Below are 21,117 nucleotides of genomic sequence, written 5' to 3' on the forward strand. Positions count from 1 at the left end.
TTTAAGCGTAATGGGCTGGGCTGGGCTTGGCCCAAACAATTTATGTAAGTGGGAAAAGATAAACCCAAGAAATAGAATCCTTGTACTTTAGCATGTTTCTTTCTTGAAAGGTCATCATCCGTTCTCCGGTTCCATTGCGTTTGCGGCACTGTTTTCTTCTTCCTCTGCAATCTCTCAGGCGCAGACGTAACGGCACAAACCAGAGACACACGGATGGGTAGAACAAAATCATTTAAGGATGAGTTTACATTCGGTTTGTTGTTGTTCCGAACACTTGAAGTCTTCTTGTGCAACAAAATCTCATCTTTTGTTGTTGTTCTTTTTGTTTATAGAATCTGATGTTATAACTTGTATCTCCTTGTTTGAAATTTTTTCAGAACAAAGGGTTGAAGAATCACAGGACATCCTGGCCAAATACCCTGATCGAGTACCCGTAAGACCCACCAACAAGTTTTTTTTGTTTTTGTTTTTGTTTTTCTGTTTCTCATTTTTGGCTTCAACTCTGTTTACAGACATACAAGTTACAACTGGAGATTATGTATATTTGAGATTGAAGGGAAAAGAGATGTTATGGGATCATTCATATTCATTACTAACTGTCAGATTTCTCTGGGTAATGGTATCACAGGTAATTGTGGAAAAGTATGCAAGGACCGACCTTCCTCAGATGGAAAAGAAAAAGTAATATTTCAAAGCTGCCACCTTTATACTTTCTATCAGTTAACACTAGACCAAACCCTGTCTACAATTGTGATTTGTGTCTAAGATTGGAATGGGTGTGGCTGCTGATTTGCTATAACTTATAAATGATTGCCTTAGTGTGAGTAATTTATCAAAGGGTGTTGCATTACCTTGTCAAATCTCAAATGCCAACATTGTCTAACCAAATTTCTAAACCTTGGAGCATTGGGTTCCTCCTGCGATATGCTTGGAGGAGTAGAATGTTTTTTTTATAATAGGCATGTACACTTGAATTACACTAATAATAATAAGCTTATAAGTTTTAACATCCTTGTGATCATCTCTTTGATGGTAGATACCTTGTTCCCCGAGACATGTCTGTCGGGCAATTCATTTACGTTCTGAGCAGCAGACTTCACCTGGCCCATGGAAAAGCTCTCTTTGTGTTTGTGAAGGATACTTTGCCTCAAACAGGTAAATGGAAAATTGATTCTTTGTTTGTAGCATCAGTCAGCGCATGGCCTGTTTTGATTTTCTTGCCAGAATGATATTGTAACTTACAAGTATTTTTTCTTATGAATGATGAATGTCACATTGCAGCCAGTTTGATGGACTCTGTCTATGAATCCTTCAAGGACAAGGATGGATTTCTCTACATGTGTTATAGCACTGAGAAAACCTTTGGGGGCCATGCCAATGTTCAGAGATATGCACAATGATTTCTATTTCATGGTTGTAAATTCCTGCGAACTGGCTGGCTCTACCTTCCCACCGTGGCCTTACATCTCTGTTTGGAATGGATCATAACTTATTCTTCAAATGTTCAAAGTTTAGTTGTTAGTACAAGGAATCTTTGGATCTACCATATGATTATGATATGAACCACCTTTGGCTACCATTTTTTCTCTTATTGTTCGTTTATGTTTGGATATTATAATGATTGTGCACGAATTATAATAAGTTAAGCAAATTTTGATAAATCACGTCAACATGTCACGTGTTGCATCCGTAATAACTTCTCAAGTGTGTTAGCAAGTGGATATGGTAATTTATAACTGTTGTCACAAGTTTATTCATTCAATTTAGCCACCGGACATAAATCTGTTTTGATAAGGCTCCTCTCTCCATAGAGAGATATGATGCCTTATCTTTCTGTTTTGACCTCCAACTCCAAACAAAAAACTATTTATTAAAAAAAAAAACTGAATTCACTCTAGAAGTCGCAAGAGATCCAAAGAGGTTCTTCAAACTGACCCTTGAGCTTATCTCCTCCAACTTCATTTCCCAAACGCAAACGCCCCATGTCCAACACCTCATCACCCTCAAGCCACGCTGGCGTCCCATTCTCGTACCCATTCCACGTCAGCCTCCTCAGCCCACTCCCGTCCAATCTTACCACGTACAAGTCCCCGTACGGCTGAAATTGATTCGGCAGCGACACCGGCTCAGCCGTCACGCCTCCCAAGTTCGCCGTCAACAACAGCCACTCCCCATCCTTACTAAAGCACACGTGGTTGATCCTCTCCCTCTCCACGTCATCTCCCGCCACGTAAACCCTCCTCAAACCCGAACCGTCCGGTTTGATTACGTAAATGCCGAACACCGCAACATCATCCGGATTGTGTCTGTTCGATGAGAAAGCAATGAGGTCTCCTTTCGGTGACCAGCTGGGCATTGTATCAATGCACTCGCCCTCCGTTAACCGACGAGCATCACCATTAAACTCGCCGTTAACGGCCTCAATAATGTAGAGGTTCTTGTGGCCGGTCCGACCGGAGCGGAATACCAACGACTTGCCGTCTGGGGAGCACGAAGGGAAGGCGTTGTTCCCTGTGTCCTCTTTAGTCAATATCTTGACATTGCATGGGATCTCCTCTTTATCACCGTCCAGATCAGACGGGTTAAATTCAATTCGTGCAATCTGGACCGTTGTTTTTGCCGACTGGAAGATTGGGCCCAGCGACGTGAAAATGACGTGTTTCTCTGTGGGGCTCCATGCGTTGTAGAAGGCTGCACGGTCCTTTATCAAATTCCAACGCTTTGAGCCGTCGGATTTGACGATCTTGATGCCGGCGTTGGCATCGAAATCATGATTAAACGCGATGAGATCGCCGTTCGGAGAGAAGGTTGGGAACGAGCCGTGAATCCTCAGCATCTGGAGTTGATTGATCGGAGACGAAACTGGCTCGAGATAAGGAATCGTCGTCTCCCCCCACTGGGTGGACTCACCGCGGAATCGGTGGTACCCGAGAAACTGGGAATTGGGAGAAACAAACGGGTTGTAATGGTGGAAGTTCGGGTTCAGAGTCTCGGTCACCGGACGAAAAGTCTTTGATTCGACGTCGAAGAGCTCAATGTGCCGGAAATTCTTTTCTGGCCGGCGAGTGGCCACGGCGATTTGCTTGCCGTCGTGGAGAGCGGCCGGAGTGAAGCAGTGGAGCCCGGAGGGAGTGACCCGAGTGGGAGTGATCGGGTACCCGAAAGAAGACTCGAGATCTTGGGAGAAATCTACCCGGAAAATGCTCCACCAGCCGTCGTCATCTTGGCGGTGAAAATAGATGACGGCATCGCCGGACCAGGTGGGCCAGCCACCTCGCTCACAGACGAGCACACGCTTGCTGGGCTGCGATGCTCGGAAGACGACAATATCGGTGTTGAGGTGGTGAAACTCACCGTCCCAAGGACGAGAGCCGTAGGACGCAACGGCGACGAATTGGCCGGAGAGAGAAATGGCGGGACTGTAATCAACGGAGTCAGAAGGAGTCAATCGGGTGGTTTTGGGGTTTTGGTTTTGATCTTCATCGAGGAGGAATGTGGTGGTAGTGGAGTAGAGAGCAGACCAGGACTTGAAGGGTCGATTGGGTTGTTGGTGAGCTGAGATGAAGTAGAGGGTGTCGTTTTTGAGGATGGGGCGGTCGTGGAAGAGGCTTCCGGGTTCGGAGTGTAAGAGTTTGGGGGTGGGGAGTCCGGGTCGGGTTAAGTAAATGGCGGGCAACCCGGTTCTCTCGGAGATGAAGACGACGGAGTGGGGATCGTCGTTGGCAAATTGGGCGTTGAAGTTGACCGAAATGCCGTCGGAGAGGCGGTGCTCTGGGGCGAGATTATTGGAGGAGGAGTGGAGGGGGAGTGAGAAAAGGTCGAAGCCGTAGTGGGGCCTGCCTATAGTGGAGAAGACGACAGTGCCTTTGGGGTCGGTCATTGTGATATGTGAGAGTTGCGAGAGAATTGAAGATGAAGGAGATGGCTTTAAGGCGGATAGATTTCGTGGAGAGAAAGACAGTAGTGGGGGTGGTGGTGTTTGAATTTGATATGTTTGAGATTTTCTGCGTATGAGCTGACGTAGCATTTCCTCTGTTTTTTTTGACATTTCCAAGACAAGAAGCATTTTATTATGTTATCCGACGAAGAAGACAAACGCAAAAGGATTACATTATGTAGAGTGGACCCAAAAAAACAAAAAAATGGGGGGTTGTTTTGTTTTTGCATGCGAGAGGTATCAAAGTTTAATACTAGTCCAAAAGCAAGAGAAAGAAGAATTTCTGAACGTAAAAGTTCAACACAAGAAGATGGTTTCACTAAATTGTAGACATTACAAACAATCTGAATTAAAGTAAAAAAGGAGATGGCATCTCACAAATGATTTGGGCATCTACCAATCAATAGATGGTTTTCAGGAGAAACGCTGGATGGGACGTATTTGACAAACTCTGCGTCTAAGCCATGTTCCTTCATCCACATCAACCTACCCATATCTATAATCTTCTTGCAAATAAACCCTAACACAGCCCTTTCAACTGCCTTCATATTTCTCACAATGTCATCAACTCCATAATCCTCACCGCATTGCTTCTTTTCACTGTCACAACAACATTGGTAAGCAACCATCATAAAAAAGAAAAAGAAAATCGAAGAGGGAAAGCCATCTAGTGGTTTGGCAATTAACTGTAGATTGAAAAGATAGAAATGTTAGAAGAAGGCATTCAGATAAACAAAAGTTCAACATGATTACTTACATAGATTCAAGATGCAATTTGCAATCAGTAACATCTGGGAGATCGGCACCATGATCAGCATCTACAGCCCAACTAGTAAACCAAGTAATTGCATGAAATTCCTCTTTTGAGATTCCCAACTCTAATAGATATTTCTTATCTGCAAGGAAGCCAAATTTTCTTCACCCGTTCATTCAACTTTGAAAAGATAAATGCACATAACTTAAATGACTTCAACTACTAATTCATAAATTGTATGGTGAGATAAATTGATTACTTATGTAGTGCTTCCACTGGCAGAGATGATGGCAGCATGTTGCTATAGCTACACCTCTCAGGTTTGGGTTAACACTCTGCAATTCAGCATTACTTTGATTACAGTGTTCACCAAGGCAACATCTCAAAGTCAGGTCTGCATAAAGAATAAAATGTACGAAATATATAAGTTATAATTAAGTTATGTGATTCAATGGAACAGAAATTCTCACAAGCAACAGTTATTTGTTCTCTGTATGTGTAATGATTATTTTAGGGTATGTTTACGAAAACATATGATCACCTGTTGCAGGCCCACAAAGATGTTTACCAATAGCAATGTAAGGATCTTCCCGCAATGACTCAACGGCATTCAAGTTTAAATCCTCAACTGCAAATCAAACATTGTAATATCACAAGGTATCCGCCATCTTACGTATGATATTTTTTTCCTTTTTATTATCTAAGAAAGCTATCATTTCTGTCCATGGACACAAATATAGTGTTTGAGACAGACAAACGGTTTTGGCAGCATCTTCCCATATAATTAGCCATAACCATATGTGCATGTAATTTTATGAAATTAAAGGAATAGTGTGCACAACTGATATCTGCCTATTTGCTTGGACGAAGAGACAAAGAGTTGGCTAAAAGTTACAGGAGAAAACTCATGCACTTTCTTTACAAGGTAGTAGAGATAATGAAACTACACAAACTCTTTTCTTACCAGCAAAAATGGAAAAGAAAAAAAAACCTTACTGTCAATTCTCAAACGTTGCAATATCAAGCTCTCTTTCTGTCGCAAGGATCGATCTGCCTAGAAATAGCATCACATGACATACAGAATGAGTGAACTATTAGCCAATCTAGGTCCAAGGAAATGAACATCTTCAAATTTGATTGTATAAAAGTCAAGCCTTAGGAATAGATGCATTGAACCCAACTAACCTTTAACTTGTATGATTTTCTTTCAACCAGAAAGACCTTTTTTATCCCATAACAATCTGCCAGCATCTGTGTCAAGTATCCCCTCCCGGCTCCAAACTCAACCACCGCAGGGATACCAGTGCCATCATCATAATCTGCCCTCTCCTTTCCTAGAGAACTCTTCAATACACCAAGCCCTTCCAAGTTCCCAAGAATGGACACCTGCTGCATAACATGTTTCTCTTGAAATGGCAATTTTCTGCAAACAACGACTTTATCTTACATAATCAAACAACCCCACATCAAGAATGAAATGAACATTCCAGCTCATATATACCTGTCAACCTCTCGTTTAATCCATATCCCACAAGCTTCCGGTACCTTATATGAGTCCTGAATATCCTTGCATATAGATTCATGAACATGCTCAATTTTCTCAATTAATTTATAGAAATCAAGTACAGTCATACTATAAACAGCATTCCTCTTCATTTCTGAAAGAATGTTATCCAAAGACCCCGACACGGGGTCATTAGAAGATTCCAAATCATCAGCTCCTTCGGGTCTGAATGTTTCTAATTCTTCTTGGTCCTCTTCTTTGCCAGCATTGATACCTTTTTGGTAAAAGGGTTGGAGAGTCAAAGACTGCACTTGTTTGAGTAATGGGCATCTTCTAACATGTCCTTCAAGATTCTCTTTAAGTACAGAGCTATTGAATCACATAAACAATGGAAAGAAAAAAAGAAAAAAAAGGTTAAACAATTGAATGCAGAGACCATGCTTAGTGAAAGATTCTAACTTCCAATCAGACAGAAAAGAAGAGAAAGAAGGAGCTTACTGAGAAGGGTCTATTGGGCATGGAATCCACTGGCTATCGGACCTGGGTGTGTGGTTGCCACAGAATCTACCATAATTTGATGTTTTTGTTTGAACAAACTTTGAAAAATCAGAAAGCAAACTAAACCAAAAGGAACAGAGTAGAGAGAAAGATGCTGAGCTTACAAAGATTCGTTGAGGGGGATATTTGCACAAAATCTCTTCTTTTTAGGAAGCCAAAATTTGCATCGAGTCTCCATTGTTTGCTCTGTTTTTCACTCCTCTCCGCTTCCAGCCCTGCAGTTTGGGGACACCCTAGTCAAGTGTTTGAAACTGCCTCTTCCACCTAGAGACAGTGTTAGACAGATGCTGGAATGATTGTCGTATAACATTAACGGCACGTCGTTTGATTAGACAATGATGGGCCAAGCCCATTTTGTGAAGTAGCAGCCCATGAAAACACGCCACGTCACAAAAAACCTCCTTCGTCAGGGACATAAAAGTCATTTCCTGTCCAGACCCCAGGGTCCTCAAAACCCTAATCCCCTCCCATCTCTTAAGCGCACATTTGAGAGAGAGCTGAGAGTTGAAACCCTAGCCGAATCTCCCTCTCTCAGTCTGCGGAGAAAAGATGCAGATCTTCGTCAAAACCCTAACGGGGAAGACTATAACCCTAGAGGTTGAGTCTTCGGACACCATCGACAATGTGAAAGCCAAGATCCAAGACAAGGAGGGCATCCCCCCAGACCAGCAACGTCTCATCTTCGCAGGGAAGCAGCTCGAGGACGGCCGAACCCTAGCTGACTACAACATCCAGAAGGAATCGACTCTGCACCTGGTGCTTCGTCTCCGTGGTGGAGCCAAGAAGCGTAAGAAGAAGACCTACACCAAGCCCAAGAAGATCAAGCACAAGAAGAAGAAGGTCAAGCTCGCCGTCCTCCAGTTCTACAAGGTCGACGATTCTGGAAAGGTCCAGAGGCTCAGGAAGGAGTGCCCCAATGCTGAGTGCGGCGCCGGGACTTTCATGGCCAACCATTTCGACAGGCACTACTGTGGTAAGTGCGGCCTCACCTATGTCTATCAGAAGGCTGGCGGCGACTGAGTCAAACGCACCGTTTTGGGTTCGTTTTTAATATCACTATGTTAGGGTGCTGAACAGTTGGTTAATTTTAAATAATTCTGCTTTAGGATTTGGAACCGTGTTCTAATGGTTTATGCTTTATGTATTTTGATATGGTACTTAGAATTTTAATTTCAATTTTGGAGTTCAATGGTTAGCTATTATTATTTATAATTTTGTTATTTTTATTTTTTCTGTGATTTTATGTGCTATTTGTTGTATGGATGAACTCAATCGTTCTCATCCAGTTGGTGGAATGTGGTTTCTGATTGTTTCTATTGATACAATTTCCGAATGGAATTGTTTGCTTAACAAACTTCACATGGGTTGATTTCCATCAACCCTCGAGATTCCCAATTTGATGTGGGTTCTCCATTCCACTGTGACTTTCGAAGTTGTTCTCCAATTATTGGGTGAAATTTCAGTCTGTTCTCTGGTCATACAGCTTAGAACTTGAACATATTTTATATTAGTTGTACGTCTGTGAATAATTCATTTTTTATTGAAATTTGTTTCCTAGAATATTGTCTTTTGTTCAGTTCAGTTCGATGTTTGTTATATTGACCATCAAATTGAGTTTTTAGTTGCTTCTGCTGGTAAACTTATTTGCTGCTGATGCGGTTGCATTGATGCACAAGATATAAACTGCCATTAATGTGCCCCATCTCAGTCACAATCGCAATTAGAAAAGCAATTTCTTTTGGAATTAGTGTTATCTAATCCTGTGTATCAATAAAATTTGTAATCATTTCCAAATACTATAGCGGGAATGATGCCTGTTTTGCTTAGTCTCATTGCTCATTTAGTGTCTACCCCCAAGCCTGTTTATCTCACTCCTCTCTCAACCCTTGTTGAACTCCTTATTTCTGTTCTGATGTCTATGATGTTTCCATGTCGTCCTGCAAAATCCCAGTAAATTGTAAAGTTTGTTTGGTCAGATTACCTTTTGTCTGCCTAGCAATATCTTAAAGGAAGCATAAGTCATGCTTGTTGAAGTAGTTTCTGGTTCTGCATTTTTTATCGGGTTTTTCCTATTTTTCAAGGTAGCATTTGGTTTCTGCATCTTTAAAACTTTAATATGTAATGCCCATGTTCCATTGCCTTTCAATAGCAATGTTGGTTTTGAAAATCTCTAGGTAAAAAAAGTTAATTGTTTCATGATCATGGTATGCCCACAAAGAGTAAACTTCCTTAGTTATTGTTGCCAAAGTTAATTGAAACTTTTTTACCATTTAAATGGAAGTTTGTGTTCTATTTTACCAGTCTCCCACCATGCCACCATGTGAGCATGCCCGCGCCATTGGCCTGTGCTTTTTTATGCACTCTGTGTTGTTCATTTTCCCTTGTCTACGAAACTTTTTAAAGTTCACACGTTGAATTGGATTTGAGGATGGGGAAGGATTGAGAATATTTTCTGTTATTGTGGATGTCATTTCTAGCTGCCTGTCTGGTGGGTTGAACAGCCTTTCGACCCGTTAAAATCACCAACTCCATGGCCAATTATATTCTAACCAGTAACTTGTAAAGGTAGATGTCTAGCCCGAATGACAATTACAAAGTAAAAATGGCAAGCTGCTTAACATGTGTGTGGATATATATTGGCAGCTCACCCTAGACTTTGTAATACAATGTGTAGAGCTTAGCAGTATACAAAATCCGAGCGATTAATCCCCAGAAGATTTAGAACAAGTGTCTGAGCTTGGGAGGATTGAAAATTTGGCCTTGACGATTAGGGAGTATATCCAAAAACAGGGTATGTGCCATACTGCCAATCCAAAATACCTGTAGTAGGAATGCACATAATAATTTGGATAAGATTCTTTTTTTATTTAACAAAGATAAAAATAATCGAAGGTTATGGCTTAGGCGACATACCATAAAGGTGCCCAAGGTGTATTAAGCTCAAGGAAAGGATATGGCCACCTGCAGGAACAAAGGATCTTAACTTAAGCCAAAACAATTTGTGTGCATTAAAATAATTTCTTTCTGAAAACAATAAAAGAAAGGTTACCATTTAACACCACAGGCGTGAAGGAGCCATTGGAATACAATATAGAGGAAGCCAAAGAACGCAAAATATGCAAAACCCAACTTAGGAAATGGCTGAAAACAACATGCAAAGTAGAATCACTAGTTTTGTGGTGTGAAAAAACAACATTCAAAACAAAATGGCAGTTTTTTCAAAGACTTACAAGCCTATTGAGAGCGGTATCCCCGATTAGAAAAACAGCATTCACAGCATGTATGGCACCTATCAACTGCCATTGACATCATGTATCAGATTCATATGTTAAGAGGAGAGGAGATATGAATTAATCTTCCGGTGTTAGAAGAGAGGAGAAGACGAGCAACTCACCAGGGTCAGTTCGAATTCTATGCTTGTTAGAAATGGTAGTATGAGACACCAAAATACAATGTCTGTTAGCATCACAGCACCTGCACATATCTGATTTCCCAAACATATCTCACTCATATTAGCTTCAAGCCCTCTAACTAGACAGCCATATATGATCCATGTTGGTTTCAAATGACATAATAATACAGTAATAATACTATAGCCCTTGTAAATTATAACAAAGCTAGCTTCAAAGATTAAATCTACACTAGAATCAAGGATCAAAGCATTCAGCACTCAAAAAGATGGACAAACCTGATACATAATCTGCATTAGATTTCCAAAGAATCCTGCTCTTTGGCTTATCTCATTTCGAGCTTGGGGGCTTTTCGATTTGACTCTACCCTTCAATTGTTCTTCTCTGTAAGTAGACCTTCCAACCCAACATCCATGTGCAGATATAATTGTTCCCAGCTACGCACACAAACAAAAAGCATATGCAAATGTAAAGCAAGAGATGCTTAATTTGATATTTTTGAAATGACCAAGCTAGTTTGAGTTGATTAACTCTTTCTATGTCATACCGCAAAATACAGCATAACCAACGCAAAAGTCCACCTGCAGCCCAATTTTGCCACAAAGATTACACAGCTCTTGTTGTTGTTAAATAAAAAGTCTAATAATTTCAACAACTGTGTGTGATGTGTATGAATCAAAGCTCTTACTGGGTGTAGAAAACGAGGGTAAAAAGCCCATATTGGGAGACCATGTCATAGAGCATTTTGGCCATACAAAGGAAGACCAAAGCTCTGTAAAAGAGAAGCCAAAGAGGATCGAGGGATCTCCAGCATGTGCTCCACAAGTCCACAGAATTCAAAGGTTGCTGCTTTGCTTTCTTCACAAATTTCAGAGCTATCACTGTTGGAACAGTAACAATCAGAGCACAAACCAGCACTTGCCATTGAAGCCAGTAGCCAGGGCCTTCCCCTTCTTCACTGCTCATTTCTTTCTCAGCAAACCCAGAAAAAGCAGAATCTCAACTCTCAACTCTCAACTCTCAAGTGGGATTTCTGCAAGAAAAAGAGGGAAGATGACTGGATGAAAAATGCTAAGCAATAATGGCCTGCCGGGTAGGTAGTTGAAATGAAGTGACTGACTATTTAACTATGGAGAGGCCAATGATAGTTGTATGGGTGTGAAGGCCCACTAACTTGTTCACGTCTCATTACTCACGGACCATATGCCTTGGAATTTTGTTCTTAGTTTGTAACTGGCTTGTTGTCGTCTGGTTTTTTTAAGGACAAACTACAAAAGATCCTCCACATTGTGTGGTCATTTTAATTACATACTCAAATCCCTGAAAACCTAATAATTCATCAAAAACATAAAAAGAAAAACTTCTACATACGTCATGTTGCCATTGACATCAATGTAGGAGTTCATACTTACAAAGGAGGGAAGGAAGTATTTTCCAATAATAATTAGCTCTTTCTCTTGAAAATAGTCATTCTTATTTAATTGCTCACTCGCGCAAATTATGACCCTAATCGAACTTAACCCTTGAACTAAAAAATTTGCCAATTTAGCACCCGAATTAATTGAAATGGTCAATTTCTCCCCTATCATTAGATTTTAGATAATTTCATCCAATTCTCCGTTAATTTTAGGGATATATTTGTATTCTTGAATAAAATAAAAGTTAAATAGATAAAATCAAAAGAAAAAAAAATTAGAAAAAAGCTTTATAAAATTTATAATTTTTTTAAAAAACCTAGCCCCAGCCACATCCCACCAAGACCTCCGCAGTGCTTCGGGTTCCTTTCCAGTATTTTCCATGTAACCCAACCCTAATCTCCAAATTTCTCGACCAAAAACCAATTAATCACCCGCAAAAGCAAAAGAAATTCGAGGAATGAAGAATGTACATAACCTGTGGATGAGGAGAAAGTTGGGGCCGATAATCGTAGCCTTGGACTTCAAGTTCAGTGAAAACCGCTGCGAGTTGGAACTAGAGTACGAATTCAAATTCGGATTCAGGTTATTAGAGTTGGAGTTTCCTTTAGTGGAGTCTTGGTCGACGGCGATGACGTCGGCTTGCGTCTCGCATGTTATAAGAGAGGGAGATTCAGGGAAGGAGAGAAGCTTCTGGTTCTGGTGCGGCAGGGAAGGAGAAAAGCTTGTGGCAGGGGTTGGGTGTTGGGTGGGAGGGCTGGTGGGGGTTTTTTTTTTTTTTTTTCCTATTTCATTTTTCTATTTTCTAAATATTTTAGATAGTAAAAAAAATCAAATAGTAACTCACGTGGATGACGGAATTTTTTGAACGAAAAAGTGGATGAAATTTGAAAAATTTAACTACATGGTTGAAATTGGCAATATTTTTTAATACGAGGACTAAATTGGCTGATTTTTTAGTTCATGAGTTATATTCGATTAGGATCATAATTCAGGGGACAAAACGGTTGAAATCCTATTTATAAGAAATAATTAGTTAATGTCACATTGTGATTTGCAGAAATTTTTTAAGGACATAGCCAAGCAAATGTTCATTGTTGAATGTATGGCTGTGATTGTTAGTAGAGCAATAATGAAGATATTAATCATGGTTTCAGTCGTGTCCTTTCTGTTAAAAAAAAAAAAAAAAAACCAATGTAGTTTGTGTGTGTATTTGATATTTGGTCAAATTGGAGCAGCGGTGATCACATTCAAGGGTGGAGAATAAAACATGAATCATATACTAGTCTAATCATTCGTTGAAAACCATGTGAAGATAAAACATGCTTGGTCTACAAACTAGTACAAACTTTCTTATTGAAAGACCTAACTTATGTATTTGGAATCTTGCTGCTGTGGTGGGATTCCAAATTTCTTCTGAGCAGCACAAGAAAACAAAGAAGATCAGAACATGATTGTTGCAAATTCCAAAAAAGTTGAAATAATTTAAATAAAGAAGTATGGGATCATGTAGCTTCATTGTGACAGAAAAAAAAAAACAGAAAGAAAGAAGAAGAAGCTATGATTGGTCCAATCCAACTATTTTAATAAGACATTGTAAAATATGTGAATCACAAGTATCCCGAGGGGGACGGAGAAAAGCATTGCCTTCTCTATATACACAAGAAAACAATCAAAATCAAAACCACTCCCAATTGTATGTAATTCTTCAAATAATCAAGAATAACAAGTGAGCTAGATTGGCCTCACAAAAGCGTGGGGGAACCATTTGGGGAGAAGTGAATACTTTGCTTTTATAATTAGAGCAAAAATCCCATAACAAGGGATGTGAACCACAGCCATACAAAAATACCTGTCAAATCAAAGAAAACCTCTGTTAGAATTTTATGCTTATAATTTCATCTTCAAGTGAGGGCAAAACAGAGGATATATATATATATATAACTAGTATACCATAATGGAGCCCATGGTGTATCAAGCTCGAGGAAAGGATATGGCCACCTGAAAAATACTCGAGACAATGTTACTAGCTCTTTAATCACAGGTCTATGAGACTCATTGTTTGTTCATCACCAACTAAAGTGGTGAAAGAGAAAATATTTTAATTAATTAAGCGTACCATGGGAAACCAAATGCATGAATGACCCATTGGAAGATGACATAGATGCAGCTCCAAAGGACAAAGTACGAAAGCCGGAACCAAGGAAATGGCTGAAAAAACAGAAGATGGAAGGGACATCAGTAAACTGATAATGAGATAGACATGGTAAAACCAGTTGTACAAGAGCTTGGCTGACATATTGAAATACTCACAAGGCTGTTAAGAGAGGTATCCAGAAGAAGAAAAGCCGCATTCAAAGTATGCATGCAGCACATCAACTGCCAAGTACATATACAAGTTAGTCATCAATCAATCTACAAGATAGCAGCTTTATATTTTATAGATGGTGAATGAAAACATAATTAAGCAACAACAACATACAATTAAGGGATGTACAAGAATTGGACACATTACAAGAAGTAGCTAGACACACACCGTATTTAGGCCCAGGTGAGCATTTGATAAAAATGGGAGGATGACACACCAAAATACAATGTCTGTGAGGACAACAGCTCCTGCACAAGTCTGTTACCAAGAAATATCAGCTTCTCGGCATACTGCATACCTCCAACAAACGGCATTCATGAAATTTTCAAAAATCAAGCTAATTCCCAACATTAGGCACAAATGTGATTTGAAATCATTCTGAGGCATTGCAAATATCTAGTAATCTCAATTTAACAACAGTTTGTGAACGTGTCTGTATACAATACACACACACACACACATACATATATACCAATGGGAATAGGCTACAAAGTACAAAATCTGGATCTTGGTTAACTAACCTGGAATGCAATCAGCATAAGATATCCCCAAAATCCTGCTCTATGTTGAATCTCCTCTTGAGCATAGTGGCTTTGCAATTTGATGGTACCGTTAATTCCTTTTTGCCTATAAGTATTAACGATTCCATTATCATCTTCCACATGCCTTCTCACAGATTCAGCCCTTGTCCCATTTTCAGAGGGGGGTTTGTTTGCGGACAACCACCAACCATACGCAGACACTATAGTTCCCAGCTATACAGAGAAATTAGCAATGTGTAAAGGCAAAGCAGGATCTGATTTGAAACAGATATGGTCTTGCTAATTTATTAATTCTACAAACCAAACCCAAATTGACTTTATGCACAGTTCATTTTTGTTTCTCTATGTGAAAGTCTCCACACCAGAGCATGTAGGGTACTCATGATACGGACGAACACCAAAATGAGCCAATAAAATGCGTGTTTTGTTACCAAAAGAAAAAGGAAGAAAATGTGATGTTGTATAGACTGACATACCGCAAAATAGACCATAACCAACGTAAAAGTCCACCTGCAGATCAACAACATCAAATAAATAATGAAGGAGATCATTAACAGAACATTAACACATATAAGGTTAAATATCATGTTTAATAAGTGGCATAGATCCAGAGGATTGCAATCTAAGGAGAAGAACTTGTATTCAGAATGGACATGCATGGTTTGAAGGTTTAGGTTGAATCAGAAAACTCAAGCTGAAACAATTGCCAAGGAACTCTGAAAGCGTACTATAAAATCAAATTTTAGGCCCGTGTTTTATTCATCATGTCAGCAATTACTGCCGCTTATCCACATGTTAATCTTTCCAAGGGATGCTTTAGTATAAAGTGGTGCTTCAATCTTGTTTCAATACAGGGTTGCCCTCATGCACATAATGTGCAGAATGTTGGGTGAGCTTGATGTATCATCCGCTCATATACTTTACCAAATTGGTCATTGGTTTCACCCTTCCAGTCAAAACCCTAACCAGTATTACTGTTTAACTTGTAAAATAAAATGGATTGACCATCAATTTAGTTTCCTAATGTGGGCAGGCACAAAGTAATGAAACAAAACCATGAATATGATCAGCAGAATTAGGAACTTATTTACAGGGTATCTTATTGATCACAGAAGCCAGAGGGTCCAATACTCTATAGTTGTGATGAATTAGACATATACTGAGAGATCAAGCTATCAAATCATACATCAAGCTAATAGACTTGAAATTAATGAGCAAGTCAGAAAATCAAATCTTACTCGGTGTAGTAAATAAAAATGGAAGCATCCCATTCGAGAATATCCCAAGTCAAGAACCCAGCAAGGGCCAGAAAGGAGAGAAATCGAATGGCCAAGAGCCAACCTGGGTGGAGCCCTTTCCAGCAACTAGTCCATAGCTGAGAAGTGCTAACATGACCCCTCGGCAGTGCACTCACAAACACCTCACTGTCGGGTCTAGTGACCAGAAGGCTCTCATACAAGGTTGTATCTTCGAATCTTGCAGAAGCGCCTTCCCTCCTCCAAATGACCCATAAAGCACCAAACAAGGAAACACCAACAATGCCAAAGCACACGAAGTCATACCAATAAACCTCCAGTGCCATGGCTGTTGTTGAAGTGGAAGAAGTTTATTGAAATCTGAGCCTCCAGAAATGAAAACCCAGAATTTCCAATTTGAGATATGAAAGCCCAGTGAGATGTACCACCATTGTGTATCTGGAACTTGTTTCAGTTGATCGTTTGATGGAGACGACTAGTAGTTTTGACTGTCAGGTCTGGAAGTATTTTCTGAATGGGAGATGCTCACCATTTTAACCATAGGTGTACACTCACCACCCTCCTCAATGCTTGACACGTGTCCATAGACATAACTATGATTCCATAAATACAAAGCAAAAGTTAACTATGGTTATGTCTATAAACACGTGTCAAGCATTGAGGAGGGTGGTAAGGGTACACCTATGGTTAGAGTGGTGAGTAAAAATGTGATAATTTTTAATGAGTAGACAGAGTAGGTAGAGGTGGACTCTTGGTCACGTTGGACGCTTTGGGAGATTGGTCGGTGACAAAACTGTGCTAAAGATAAGACAGTTGATTCCAAACTTTGGGCGTTTTTCATATTTTTATTATTTACTAGTACAAAATACAAACTATTCAAGTCAAAACTACGTTCTCATCATTTTATTGTGGGCAAGGCAACAACTGGGTGAATGAATGTACACGTAACACTTTCCATTTTGACAGTGATGTTTGAAAGCTAAATCAAGTTTAATTCTCTTGTGCCCATCTTATCCCTTATCTAAATTTTCGTCCATTCATTTAATTCTATTATAACAGCATTAACGTTGAAATGGACTTGTAGCTTAAATGATTAACAGCATTTAACATTCTTCCCGGTGTGTAATTTAAAACTTGTCCTTGTGTATGCATTTTGTTGTCATGACTCATGACACTTAATAGTAAATCAAATAAAGTTAGAAGAATGCCTTAAGAAACTGACAAGGCCTAAGAAATAGCAGAGAAACAGAGGGCGTAAGAACCATCGTTTGAAAACAGCCAAAAAAGGCCCAAAGAGCCTAACCAGCCACCAAATAAAAAAATAGAACAAACCAAACCAAAGAGAAGAGGCAAGGAGCCACCACGAGGCCCAAAGAAGAACCCCTCAGAGGGCTTCTCCCTATACCATCTATATCCAAAATAACAGCAAAATACGAATGGATAGTTTCAGCACTAATTGCCCACATTCACGTGTATGTATTGATAAATTTAGGGGCTGTTTGGTATGCCTCACTATGGTTCACTGGACAGGATTGGATTACATAAGACTTGAAACCCACGTTTGGCAATAGAGAGATTAAGTTAAATGAGACTATAGTCCAACAATTGAAAAAACCCCGGATTCGCATGTCTAATATAGCGTGCTCGAAATTGGGTTCGCTAAATAGCACTCTCGCTATTTTGTACAAGTGAGTCCGACTGGATTTTCTTATGGCTTGAATCAAAACTCCACCACCACAAACCCAATCGCCGTACAGCAGAACCCAGCGCCCATGCCCCCCCTGGATTTCTTCTCCCCCATGACCACCACCCTCAAGCCATGCACAAACCCAACACAGAGAAGCCCAAGCCACTCGCAAAACATCTTTCTTCGCCATCCCAGCCACCAGCCGAACCCAGAACCATCTCTCTTCTCCATTTTAGTCTAATTCGTAACAATTCCAAAATAAATAAATAAATAAATAATGACCCAGAAATAGAGAGAAGAAAGAAGAGAAGAAAGAGGAAGAAAAGAAAAGAATAAGAAACCTGGGTCTGCGTATGATGCTGCTCCTATTTCTATTTGGTAGCTTCCTTCTTGCTAATGATGTTTCAACAGCTTAGTTGAAGAAGAAGAAAACGAGAGAAGGAAAAGAGAGAAGAATAAATAAAAGAGAGAAAGAAGGAAAGTAAGAATAGAATACTAGGAAAAAAAAAACCTAAAAGAGAGAGAGAGAGTTGGCAGCATCATATTTTATTCTTATTTAGGTTTTTATCAAGGAAAATGCTAGGCTTACCACATTTTTCATACCACATTTATACCACCTTTCTAATAGAGGTGGGCCCCATTGTATTTGTGGGCTCCACCTCTATTAGAGAGGTGGTATGAATGTGGTATGAAAAATGTGATAAGCCTAGCATTACCCTTTTATCAATTCACACGGTTGGCTTGGCTTGTATAATTAATTTTTTTAGTTATTTATTTTTAGGTTAAAATGTTTAATTAAATTTAAATATTAAAATAATTATTTTTTAGTCCGACAGAGCACCAAACATAGGTCTTCACTATTTTTACAATCCAACTTCTTAGTCCAACACAGCACCAAACATAAGTCAGTACTTAATCCAGCTTAGTCCAATCCGAGCTAATCCAAGACAATCCCGAGATTTAGTCCAGTCCATGACAGTCCGCCGTACCAAACGACCCAAGTGCTAAAACTTGGGTAATGTATAGAATAGATAGACCCCTCAAAGTCAAATGGGGTTCATAAAATGATGTCCAAATAATTATAATGGTTTTTGTCAGAAATAGACAATACAAACATCGGTTTTCAATGGTTCAATGTACCTACTATAACTATAGCTTGTTTTCACTTTCTTTAATTAATTAGAAAACTTAAGAGTGTATAATGGGGGAAGGAGGCTTGAACAAGGGGGAGACAAAAGACATGATCGATGGATTTATGAAGTGGAAACTACAAAAAAAGATCGCATTGCAGATTACAAGGAAAGCGCACATGGAAATTACTGCTAACAAAGTTTGACTTTAGCACAGAAAACTCTGTTTAATGTAGAAAAGAAGCAACAACAACAACAAAAATTAATCAAAATGCCAACCAGACATTAAAAAAGTTGGCTCCTTGACCGACAACAAACCACAATTCTAGTTGGCTGAATAACTATGATCAACCACCGTGAAGCCCCCATCGACAACCAAGTTGTGTCCACTAACATAAGCAGATTCATCAGCAGAAAGAAACAGAGCAGCCTCTGCCACATGCCTAGCCTTCAACACAATGCCCTTCAAGTTGGCTATGGCAGAGCTATTAGCCTCCACCTCACTTGGCTGCAAGTTGTAAGCTTTACATGAAAGAGGGGTTGCAACTCCAAATGGGGAAATGCTATTCACTCTGATCCCATAAGCCCCAAGCTCACTGCAAGCTCCTCTCACCAAACCCAACAGAGCATGTTTTGAAGTTGTGTAAGCATGTGGAGCTGTACCTCCAAGAGAAGCTGCCACACTTGTTGTGCATATGATTGAACCACGTATCTTTCGAGCCACCATGGCACGCGCCGCGTGCTTGATCGTTGCAGCAACGCCGCGAACGTTGGTGGCCATGGTGTTGTCAAAGCCTTGAATGTCAAGGTCTAATATGCCAGTCATTGGACCCATGACACCTGCATTGCTGAACAAAATGTCAAGGCTGCCATATTTGTCCAACGTGTAGTTCACTGTTTTCTCAACTTGGTTTTCATCTCTTACATCACAGTGGCAATAGCTAACTCTTTCGGAGCCTATTGAGGCGACAACGTGAGGACCCAATTCATCTTGAATGTCAGCAGCAACAACAAAGGCTCCATTTTCTGCAAATAGTCTCACTGCCTCCTCACCAATCCCACCGGCTGCACCTGTGATAAGGGCCACCTTGCCCTCCAACCTATAAAATCATAATTGTTTATATTTGTTTATATTAAGAGCATGCATTTTAATTAAGGCAATCACCTTTGAAGATGTTTGTGATTGTGAGAGTGAAAAGGAATATGATGTCCAAAATCCAAGTAAACTGATCAAGCACTTGAAATGATGTTACAAGAAAATTAACATTGGAACTCAGCTGGAAGATCTAATAAGGTTGAGATACAAAAAGAAAGAATTTGAATTTCTTACCTTGGCTTAGACATTGATGAGGTTTCTTGTCCTCTTTATGGGTCTGCTCAAACTTCCAAATAAGTCTCTTGGATCTGCTGTTTATAGTGCCCCAGTCGTCTCATACACTATATATAATAATAATATATTGATAGGCTGCAGAGCTCAAGGCATAAACATGTGGAAAAACAATTATATATGCATTAACATGTTCATTAAGTGTTATAAATTCTTGAAAAACGTCGAGGCTGTTTTTCACCTTGCCTTACTTTGAGAGATCGGGGACCATCGCCTTTAGGCCCCATTTAGATGGTTGGATCACAAAAATTGAACACATGACTAGTATTTTCAACAAGATAGGGGAAAAAACTTGCCTGCAAGATAAGGGTATACAATACAAGTTTCTCCCTAGGACACCATATCCTATTCCGGATTGGACTATGAATACAAATAATCTGTCAGGACTTGCCAATCGTGTCAAAGTAACCTTCTAATACACAATACAGATTGTGACCCTCCTATGGAGTAATTGGAGTTTTCGAAGGTGTTGCTGTGGAGATTCCTGATACCAAGTCCATAGTTTGAATTGGTTTAATGACAATGAATATTTTGTTTATCTTTATAGTCATTATGAACTAATTTTCCTTGTTAGGGCTACGATGTAGCCTAACCATAAATACTTAATTTCTATAGTTTATATTAATTTCTAATTTCTATTCCATGTTGAGTATTTGTTATTGTTCTTAATACTTTGAATATTTGGCCAATATTTAATTGATTTGTTGATCCAGACGGAGACCGAGAGGAGATGTTTGGCAACTGTCTTATAATAAATATCATATTTTGAATGCGTGTTCGAGAGGGACTAAAATGATTCATGCATTTTTCTTGCAGGTTTTCATAGAACTTAATGGGTTCTTGATATTCTAAATTTTTTATTGCTCGAGAGAAAATGGGTTCTTAATTGAGAATACTTTTGGTTGAGCTCGATTGGGGATATCAAATGAATTAAGGGAAACCAACTGTCAACAAGAGTAGTAGTTAGGGTTAATTAGCTATAAGAATTTAAGTGGAATTGGTTATGGTGAAATTAGATGCTCTAGTGCCTCATAAACTTGATTCTCAAGCATTACTTAAATTGTTATTTTTAATAATTAATTTAATTTAATTAATTGATAATTGCAATTGTGCGAATTGTGAAATAATTGCAGTTGTGCGAATTGTGAAATAATTGCAACGGTGCGAAT

The 21,117-nt window shown here is 39.5% G+C and overlaps 7 protein-coding genes across 8 annotated transcripts; 2 read left to right on the forward strand and 5 right to left on the reverse strand.

Annotated features, from left to right (window-relative positions):
* The first annotated feature begins 87 nt into the window (after positions 1 to 87).
* Positions 88 to 1,579, forward strand: LOC110748716 (autophagy-related protein 8i-like). 2 transcript variants are annotated; one of them, XM_021948663.2, is made up of 5 exons: positions 88 to 217; positions 378 to 433; positions 629 to 681; positions 1,037 to 1,155; positions 1,282 to 1,579. In XM_021948663.2, the coding sequence occupies exons 1-5, from the start codon at positions 214 to 216 to the stop codon at positions 1,398 to 1,400; spliced, it is 351 nt and encodes a 116-aa protein (XP_021804355.1). In that variant the 5' UTR covers positions 88 to 213; the 3' UTR covers positions 1,401 to 1,579. The 2 variants fall into 2 exon arrangements, with proteins under 2 accessions (XP_021804355.1, XP_021804354.1); XM_021948662.2 differs by having other exon boundaries at positions 93 to 253.
* Positions 1,580 to 1,725: 146 nt separating this feature from the next.
* LOC110755771 (tolB protein-like protein) lies at positions 1,726 to 4,049 on the reverse strand. The gene has a single exon (XM_021957049.2). The coding sequence runs from the start codon at positions 4,046 to 4,048 to the stop codon at positions 1,895 to 1,897; it is 2,154 nt and encodes a 717-aa protein (XP_021812741.2). The 5' UTR covers position 4,049; the 3' UTR covers positions 1,726 to 1,894.
* A 149-nt stretch (positions 4,050 to 4,198) lies between these two features.
* On the reverse strand, positions 4,199 to 7,014 carry LOC110755772 (methyltransferase). The gene is made up of 9 exons (XM_021957050.2): positions 6,858 to 7,014; positions 6,694 to 6,759; positions 6,193 to 6,564; positions 5,877 to 6,114; positions 5,688 to 5,745; positions 5,233 to 5,319; positions 4,951 to 5,085; positions 4,695 to 4,833; positions 4,199 to 4,537 (listed from the first exon to the last, which is right to left on the reverse strand). Exons 1-9 carry the CDS (start codon positions 6,929 to 6,931, stop codon positions 4,312 to 4,314), a joined length of 1,395 nt encoding a protein of 464 aa, XP_021812742.1. The 5' UTR covers positions 6,932 to 7,014; the 3' UTR covers positions 4,199 to 4,311.
* A 197-nt stretch (positions 7,015 to 7,211) lies between these two features.
* On the forward strand, positions 7,212 to 7,965 carry LOC110755773 (ubiquitin-ribosomal protein eS31 fusion protein). The gene has a single exon (XM_021957051.2). The coding sequence runs from the start codon at positions 7,303 to 7,305 to the stop codon at positions 7,771 to 7,773; it is 471 nt and encodes a 156-aa protein (XP_021812743.1). The 5' UTR covers positions 7,212 to 7,302; the 3' UTR covers positions 7,774 to 7,965.
* Positions 7,966 to 9,266: 1,301 nt separating this feature from the next.
* Positions 9,267 to 12,348, reverse strand: LOC148295394 (uncharacterized). The gene is made up of 9 exons (XM_088251261.1): positions 12,057 to 12,348; positions 10,852 to 11,196; positions 10,711 to 10,744; positions 10,442 to 10,600; positions 10,148 to 10,237; positions 9,984 to 10,049; positions 9,803 to 9,894; positions 9,667 to 9,714; positions 9,267 to 9,573 (listed from the first exon to the last, which is right to left on the reverse strand). The coding sequence occupies exons 2-9, from the start codon at positions 11,127 to 11,129 to the stop codon at positions 9,456 to 9,458; spliced, it is 885 nt and encodes a 294-aa protein (XP_088107387.1). The 5' UTR covers positions 11,130 to 11,196; positions 12,057 to 12,348; the 3' UTR covers positions 9,267 to 9,455.
* A 794-nt stretch (positions 12,349 to 13,142) lies between these two features.
* LOC110755692 (protein rolling protein) lies at positions 13,143 to 16,217 on the reverse strand. The gene is made up of 8 exons (XM_021956925.2): positions 15,727 to 16,217; positions 14,965 to 14,998; positions 14,468 to 14,701; positions 14,115 to 14,204; positions 13,892 to 13,957; positions 13,698 to 13,789; positions 13,532 to 13,579; positions 13,143 to 13,430 (listed from the first exon to the last, which is right to left on the reverse strand). The coding sequence occupies exons 1-8, from the start codon at positions 16,068 to 16,070 to the stop codon at positions 13,313 to 13,315; spliced, it is 1,026 nt and encodes a 341-aa protein (XP_021812617.2). The 5' UTR covers positions 16,071 to 16,217; the 3' UTR covers positions 13,143 to 13,312.
* A 2,462-nt stretch (positions 16,218 to 18,679) lies between these two features.
* LOC110755762 (short-chain dehydrogenase reductase 3b-like) lies at positions 18,680 to 20,034 on the reverse strand. The gene is made up of 2 exons (XM_021957034.2): positions 19,892 to 20,034; positions 18,680 to 19,661 (listed from the first exon to the last, which is right to left on the reverse strand). Exons 1-2 carry the CDS (start codon positions 19,903 to 19,905, stop codon positions 18,887 to 18,889), a joined length of 789 nt encoding a protein of 262 aa, XP_021812726.1. The 5' UTR covers positions 19,906 to 20,034; the 3' UTR covers positions 18,680 to 18,886.
* Between the last annotated feature and the right edge of the window lie 1,083 nt (positions 20,035 to 21,117).

This window comes from Prunus avium, chromosome 3 (assembly GCF_965620075.1).
Source record: "Prunus avium chromosome 3, drPruAviu1.hap1.1, whole genome shotgun sequence".
Classification (NCBI taxonomy): domain Eukaryota; kingdom Viridiplantae; phylum Streptophyta; class Magnoliopsida; order Rosales; family Rosaceae; genus Prunus; species Prunus avium.